This window comes from Ruditapes philippinarum, unplaced genomic scaffold (genome assembly GCF_026571515.1).
Source record: "Ruditapes philippinarum isolate M1 unplaced genomic scaffold, ASM2657151v2 ctg3756_1_1_1_1, whole genome shotgun sequence".
NCBI classification, from domain to species: domain Eukaryota; kingdom Metazoa; phylum Mollusca; class Bivalvia; order Venerida; family Veneridae; genus Ruditapes; species Ruditapes philippinarum.
This window is the reverse complement of record NW_026867329.1, coordinates 10,201-19,194: the sequence shown is the minus strand read 5'-3', so window position 1 is coordinate 19,194 and position 8,994 is coordinate 10,201. Positions and strand designations below refer to the sequence as shown.

Sequence of the window (8,994 nt, the reverse complement as noted above, 5' to 3'; positions counted from 1 at the left end):
TGTTGCACATCAGTATCCCTAATGTACAGACTCGGTCAGGTCCAATCTGCGAATGTTATTTTGTTGTTTTGTATGCTTCCGAGGGATCTCCCTGTTTTTCAGATATTTCACCTATTACCTATTTAACTCATTGCCAACGATCAAGACGCCACAACGTACAAAACAACTGATTCAGACGCTAAAATTGTATTTGTACTTAAAATTGTTGCATCTATTCATTTTACTCCCGTACATTTATAGATTCTGTATACCTTTAAGATTATAAATGTGAGTTTAGATTGGAACTTATATTGTATAGCTCTGAATGTCATTTCAGATTTAAAGAGAATAATCTAGATGCCGCAATCAATGTTCCCAACGAACCATACAAATAAAACAACACTTAATGAATGAAAGTCAAGAATCATGAAAAACGTTTTATTTATACTGTCGGGAAAAGGCGTTAAAATGAAACAAACAAACGAGCAAACAAAATATGTAAACGTTAATAATGATTTTTTTAAAAGAAACCACCTACGAATGTGCACAATTTTAAGAGCTTCATATAATCTTCAAAACTCAGCGTCAAATTCTAACTTAAACAACAATATTGTATGTTACTTGTATATAACAATAACCAAAATTATTTTGTTGGAAAGTCAGGATTGTGCAATTATTTTACAATTAGAAAAAAAACATAAATGAAGTTTTACATATTAACATGTTGACTTTACATCAGATGATTTACGTTAAGCAGTCAATAATGGCAGCATACACAAACATTTTAAGTTACTTATACACATTTGCTCAAGAGTGCGTTGGTGGAACGTACGTTGGCGAGAAATATATATATATATATATCTTTACAATTAATTGAATACCAATGTAACAATTAGTTGTTTGTTCTGAATGGATAAAAACAACACACAGTACGTTAACAAATACCAAAGCATATTTGAATATGTTATATTATATTTCCATGATATGGTTATTAGATATAATTATTGATTATTATTTAGAGGATGCAAATTCAAGTGATGCTATCACTACTCTCCTTCAAAACCCTCGTGTAACTTGATAAAATAAAAGTATGCATTACCTTTTGAAAAAGTTTATATGATAAATAAAATGCCTTTTTTGATGACGAAAAAAATAATATTTTATTATAATTATAGTGATGAGCCCAAACCAATTTTAATATTATAACAACAGCGTTTGTGGGTTGAATTTTGATTTAAGATCAGCAAAAGTCGATGATCTTCCTATCAAAGGCCATTACAAAAGGTTCTTTGAATGCAACTGAAAAAATAAGCTAATCTATACATTTATTATTATCACTAAAATTATAAACATTAAGGTATACAGCATATATTGATTTTAATGCAGTTTATGTACACATTTGTATGTCACATGCATTTTTTAACGTTAGTTTTTAATTAAAATGATGAGCATCCAAGTAAAAACAAGATGCATGCTATTTTCGTGTTAATAACAATAATCTATCAGGGAAATTCCGGTTTTATTTACCTTATGGAAGCGTTTTCCTGAAGAATTCATGTTCACACGAAATAAATCAGAGCCTGCATCAGCAACAAATATGGTATTATAAATGCATATGATTAAAAAGGATAATTATGTTTTGTGCAACATAAATTGCACGTCTAATCTAATGCTACTATAATTATTTATATTTCTTCGATGTAAATGAATATACAGTAAAGACAAACAATAAAGAACTTTATCTATATTTATCAATTTGTGTAATGAATTTTCAAACAAATAAATCAATACCTGTAAATTAAAACTTGAAAAAAGAGAACATTGGAAAAAATAAAAGCTTGAGAAAATCTTAAAAAGACATAAAGCATTCATCAAACATGTTATCTAAAAACTTAGCATATTTACATACGAATTCTCATTTCCAACAATAAATAAATGAATGGTGTTTATTTTCTAGCTTTCTTATAAAAATGGCCTGTATAGTAAATCATCTTGATTGTATCATATATAATGTTCAAAAATATAGAATATATAATTATACAATATACATGTAAGTGCGTATTGAAATTGCGGTATATCTAATCAATGAAATAATTTTATTATTGGCAATTCTGTTTCAATAAAATCTTAAAATATCAAAACATTTTACATTATTACACATTTCTGTCACCACACAATGATATCAATCCTTTGCACGAGAAAATACTACAATTAAATATCATTGCGTGCTTTTTCACGAACGCTCTGTTAAACTCGGCAACAAGTATTTTTTAATTAAATCTAGCACAGTAATTATTATTGTGTTTTACTATAATTCCGAACTTTTAACGTTTATATGTTTATGTCTCTTTAAACTAAAGTGTGTGACATGGTCATAACAAAAAAAATTAAGACATTAATTGCATATTATGTAAAATGTATTTTATATTACCAAGAAGGACAATAATAGCTGTGACACGACATTTTATAGCCTTTATGTCCATGGTATATGGTTTTATAACAAACGGTTATGGTAATGGTTATAAAATCTTTTTTATCATTTTTTCCACAATAATATATGAATGATTGGGCACGTTTTTTATTGAGTTTTTTTTTGCATGTATTGTTTTTATACTGTCTTTGAATTGTTGTCATTTTAATTCATCCCCCCTTCTATGCGCTAATTTTAGAAAGTTTAATATCTTATCATAAAATTATTTGTTTTCAAACATATGTGTAGGGTAACTTGACTTAAAGATTTATTCTCATGATGCCCTTATGTCTTTGGTATCCGTGTCATATGCGAAAGAAGTCCATATACTGTATATCAAATATTGAAATTACACACCAGCTCACTCTCTATAAAATTTATCAAATGAATGTCCAGCGTTTGCACTTTTTGATGTACAAATCAAAAATAAAATATTGGATTCAAACCTACAAATTTTGACTCGATTTCATCTTGCCAGTCCAAAAAATCAATATCAAATGACAATTATACTCCGTCAAGCCACGTTTTCATTCCCAGTGTTCACAATAACTCATATAAACTTCTTAATTGAAGTTCGGACAAAGTTTCAAAATTCTCAATGTGATAATAATAAATATTATTTTTTATTGTTTAGTTAATATTGAATCTATTTGATCAATACATATATCCAGTTGCAGAACAAAATTGCGAATTGGCGTCGGCAGTATCATTCTTAACAATGTATACTAAGCTGATATTTCAATGTAATCAAAATGAGGAACCATAATCTTTATTATATTAGCATATTAAGCTTAATAATAAATGGCGCACGAATATTTATAACTTTCCACATCGCTGTACCCTATCATATTCAATAAAAAAAATATCACTTTGCAGAAACAAAATTTTAAGTGATACTTTTGTGAGCTATCATACTGACTTTTACTGGTAGCACATTGTATAGTAAAGACATGACTTACTTAGATACATGCATCTATATCCAACCTTACAGTAAAAAAGCAATATCTTGAGGAAAGTCTGCATAATGTATGCATTTTTCGATCTAACTAAATACAAAAAAATGATATCGTTGATAATAATATACAAATATTTGTCATCGACATAAATAGCTGAGACTATGATTTCTTGTTCAAATGGTAAAGTATTTCAATTGACGATTCATTTATACACATATAATTTTTTTTTAATTTTGGATCATTGGCAAATCATATCATGACGATTGCATTATTTCTTTATTAAGTACTTTTAATGGCCTAAAATTATTTCCTGATTTAGTTAACACATCTTTAATATAAAATTGAATTATGTCTGAATGTATGATAATGATTTACAATAATACAACAAGTTTTTGTTTTGTGTACGTATACATTTATTTTAATGAAAATTGGCATTGTATACATTTATTCAACAATCATAGTAAAACATTCGAGTATAATATGTTCTTAGAATACTTAATAATCTAATATATTGTGTATATTGTAAACTGTAGTAATGTAGGACATAAAATATGCCTAAACTTATCTTAATGGTAGGATACTAGGACATCGCACACCTGCAAAATGCTCTCAATTGGACTATCTTGTTGTTGACTCGAAGGTATTTTTTATTCTAAGAAATCGTAAGAATATCAATTTTTGATTGTCTAACGATTTCTTTGTATAAAAAGACACTTTACCTTTGAGACGACAACAACAACAACAACAAAACAACAACAACAAAAAAACAACAGTGAAATTGGTAGCATTTTGCAGGTGACATAGTATCCTACCATTGAATCTGTATTATCGACGTTTGTGATCCAGCATGCTAGACTTAATTTAAATAAAGGCTCCGGTAATAATGCGGCTACATATGCCACAGACTGGTGCGTGTATTTTGTTTAACAGTTACAAATTATCTTTTTGACGAAAGATAACAATTCCTGAACGTGACACGTAACCATTTGTTGTATATAAATATAAGAGTTTCAATATTTCATTTATATTACTATTTTATCTGAATTGATTCTTCAAATTAAACAATTGCTTATGTAAAAATTGTCCATTATCACATTATTTGTCACTGTATTTCAATTCGTCGTTAGATACACAATGTAGTAAATCAGTGTTATTGATAAATTTTCTTTGACACACCATGCCAGCTAAATAAAGATAATAACACAATTTATTTACATAGGGCTATCACCATACGATTTCACAGATCCGCTTAGCTTACCACAGAGTGTCGTATGTGTTGTGGTGGACCCTAATCGTCTACATTTTATGTATGACCCATATCTGCTTTCATTTGAAGAATGGCAAGAAAGCATCTCAACTAAGGCAGTGCGAAAATATTTACCAGTTATACTGTACAAAAAGAAGTTTATACAATAATTCATATAGAAAATTGTTCGTGTTATCATTAGGACGCCACTCCAATACTCGACATCAGCTGCTTTCCTGGTTCTGGAAGGGCTTATTTCAGCAGATTGAAAGAAGTTCCTTGCCCAAACAACAGAATATGGTAAGTTAAATGCAACAAAGAAAAATGAAATAGCCAATAGTATAAGTGTAAATTCTAATCTAATAGTTGAATTGTCTGAAACGATATTCCTGCTTTCTTTATTTCTTATGAAAAGTTTCCTTACAATAAGGATATTTAAAGCAGTTATAATTATGAACGGTATTAAAGTTATCGTGATAGCAAACACTCCATCAAGAGCAAATGACAGAAATTTATAATCAGCATTAGCAGTGCACACTGTTCTATGCATTTGCGTGTACTCTCCACTCAGGATAGGTTTGTACAAAACCAACAAGCAGGAACAGGCAAGCATTGTAAGTAAGATCTTTCCGGCTCCTCTTTTTAAACTTTTTAGTGGGTAACACACACCCATAAATCTTTCAATAGTGAACACTACAATAATCCAAGAAGACATCAATCTTGATATATAAGCCATGTACAGAAGAAACTGACATAATCCATGTCTATTAAGAAAGGATACATCCGTGTCAGGACTGATGTGTTTTAATCCTCTTCGAAGCCATTCCACTAGCACATAAAATATCAGAGAAGAAATATCAGACATTGATAATGCAGCTAAGTATAAACTTGCTGATAATTTTCTCATCTTTTTGGACCTAAATACTAACAAAGATAGAATATTTCCAACGACGCCGATGACAAAAATGATTGGTGTAATATAAGAGAATATATTTGATCCAAATTTATACACGAAGGGCTTATTTCTTAAAGTGACGTCCTCGTTACAGAAGTAGCAGTCAAATCCGGCTTTGATCCCAGATATGTTATCTGACGTATTAGATGTTAGTGGTGTATAACCAATTGAAATATTCTGTAAAGAAAAAAAAAGATGGTTAAAAACATTTTATTTCCATATTTTTGTCCATATTTTATATGTCCCCAAGCACGGGTTTGACTCAATGGAAGATATGGATAAGTTTAGGTTATAACACAAGCGTTATTATCTGACATTAGAAAATACCAACATGGTCTGCCTTGAAAAATAAAACTTTACATTTTATGGTAACCTATGAAAAACGGTAAAGATCTAACTTGAAATGCCGTTACAGAGTAGTGATTATGTTTATTTTTGAAGTTAAGGATTTCAAACCGCGCAAGCTTGTAAATCTTCGTAACACTTCGTTTTTAAATTAATAGTTATTAAATAAATTTTGGATTGTAAAATTTAACTAGCTAATACAATACTTTTTATTCATTTGTGAGTACTTATAGTGGTCATTTCGTGTTATTCACACGTTATATCATCATGAGTTGATGCACTAAATGACATTATTATAAAAGCAATATATAGACTAGACAAAATAGAGATCTTAAAGGAATGCTAATTTGACGTAAGGAACTTTGACATTGTCAGTTCAAAGCCAGACGGCATAATCAACTGTAGAGTAAATAATCTAGAAAGAAATGGTATTATTTATTTAGTTATTTATTTATTCATTTATTTATCCACTTTAAGGAATGACTTGAAAGAAACTAGATAAACTATCAACTCCTCCTGTGTTGCAGTTTTACATTAGTATACGATTTGCTATTGCAGTAATAAAGTGAATGTTGAATAATTAACTTTTGAATGGAAGTAATATGTACTTCTGAATAAAATAAATGAAAACAAAAACTTACTATCACTACTTTCTACATGCGTCGCTCCTTTGATAATCAAATGAAAACATTAAAACTGTTGAAGTTAAAAATGGATCATTGTATTAATGAACTTGAAATAAAACACAACATGTTTTTAATATTGATTGCTACGGACTATATTTTCAAGTTTTTAAGTAAATGGAAAAATTAAATAAGCTGCTCATGATAGATGATTAATTTTTTTTTATTGAACCTATGGTTATAAGACAAAGTGCAAAATTATAACATTAATACATATTTACATATTTTTACTTTAATCAAGAACATTTTAATTATCGCTCTCTTAACGTTTTTTTTATTTTATTTTGTATTTTTAATATTTTTTTTTTTTTTTTGTAAAAGAATTTTAACAAATTATTTCGAAAAATTAGGTTAATATTCAATGATATAAGAATTTGTATTAGAACTTTATGTATATTACAACATGATTTTGTTGTATATATGTCAATGCATTTTGTATAACACTGATATTTCTTAAGAAAGTGTGGTAATTTTGACAATTGGCATATGCGATAACCATGGAAACTGCCCGTTTACAAAAAAACTATCACGTCAACATAAATTTTATTTCTATTTTTGAATCCACCATAAAATTTTACTTGATATATCAAAAATGTAGAATTGTTTTTGATAGCTATAATTATTTACAGAATTCATGCTTATTTTTCTCAATTTTTTTCAGTTAAGAAGCATGAAAAACTCATTTTTTAAAGAAATATGTTCAGATTATCTTTTGTTTTATACAGAACCCTTAGATAAAGCAAGTTTTGTATAAAATTATGCTTGTTGTGTGTGTAATAAGCTGTCTTATACATTTTTATAAGACAGTTTGGCTATTTTGACAGTTTTTAGATATACGGTTACCATGGAAATTGCCATTTTTCAAAAAATCTAACGCGTCAAGATATATTTTTCTTTTTCTTTTTGAATTTGTCATTAAATTTTTCACAGTATACCAACAATTTAGAAAATCCTATGAAAGAATCTTTTCAAAATCTTTAATTTCACAGAATTCATGTTTATTTTTCCTCATTTTTTGTTCAGTTAAGAAAAATGGAAAACTAATTTTTAAAGAAATATGTTCAGATTATCATTTGTTTCATACAGAATCATTGGATAACGTTATCTTTATATAAAACAATGCTTGTTGTGTGTATTAAGCTATCTTATACATTTTCTATTTGTTATAACACAAGTTGGCTATTTTGACAGTTGTTAGATATACGGTTTCCATGGAAACTGCCATTGTACAAGAAATCTAACACGTCAACATATATTTGTCTTTTAATTTTTGAATTCGCCTTTAAATTTAACTTATCATACAAAACAAATAAAAATTCTATGAAAGGATTAAAATTTCATAAAACTGTAGAAAATGTCTTCAAGTGTGTTCCTTTCTTCTCTTTATTAGAGAGGTAAATGTGAGAAAGAAATTGGAATGCAATTGTATTAAAGTTGTTAACAACAATAAATAAATAAATTGGTAAGCTAGTATATATTAATAAAAAAAGGGTTTTAATTGGGTACTTTTAAAATAATTAATGTGTGTCAATAAGGTAATAAACAACATTAATTAAGTTATACTTACGAAGTTGTCTAATATATTATCTAATATTCCATCCATCTTTAAAAAGAAAAACAATTATAAACAGTTCATATTTTCAATAAAATCCCTGTAATGCTCCCAACTATAACACTTTGCTAGAAGTAGCTTTTCTCTGAATGATATATTATAGACAATTGCCAATCAGTTCCGATTAATGACTTGATAACAAGTATTATTTTGTTTTAAAAAGTTATATAAACTATGATTTTCTATCCTGTTATCCATATTTCATCATTTCTCCTCCGTTACGACATACGGAATGATCTAAGTTATTAACAAGATCAACTATTGGAGTAATTCAACAGTTAGCGAATAGCAGTGTTTCCAATACCCTAAGAACACCATACTAAGACATTGTTCATTGTTCATGTTTTCATTTTAAAATATACGTAATATTTTCAAAGATTTTTTTCAGACTGCATGGTAACGTAACGTTCTGAAACTTGTTCGTTTGTTATTGTTGAATGTTGTTTGATTTTATTTTCTTCACAACACATAACTTATGTATATCAATATAATCTTCGGAAGCATTTTATGATGAAAAATATACATTACATGGGTAATGTTTTCTTCCTATTTTTTCAGAGAATCACGGCTTAATCACACTAGAATTTTGGTTATTTTGAACATTATTACAATGCTGCTCATGCTATAATCAGGCATTTTATCATGTAATTCTATTGTTAAGTTTCATTGGGTACAAAATCAATACTTAAATCGCGTGTAATGTAAGCATTTTGGTGAGGCATTATCACATATTTTCCTTCTTAAATCA

The 8,994-nt window shown here is 28.2% G+C and overlaps 1 protein-coding gene across 1 annotated transcript; it reads right to left on the bottom strand.

Moving 5' to 3' along the window:
- Window positions 1-4,616: 4,616 nt before the first annotated feature.
- Window positions 4,617-8,287, bottom strand: LOC132735743 (C-C chemokine receptor 1-like protein 1). Its single transcript, XM_060722732.1, has 2 exons — window positions 8,202-8,287; window positions 4,617-5,783 (listed from the first exon to the last, which is right to left on the bottom strand). Exons 1-2 carry the CDS (start codon window positions 8,235-8,237, stop codon window positions 4,617-4,619), a joined length of 1,203 nt encoding a protein of 400 aa, XP_060578715.1. The 5' UTR covers window positions 8,238-8,287.
- Between the last annotated feature and the right edge of the window lie 707 nt (window positions 8,288-8,994).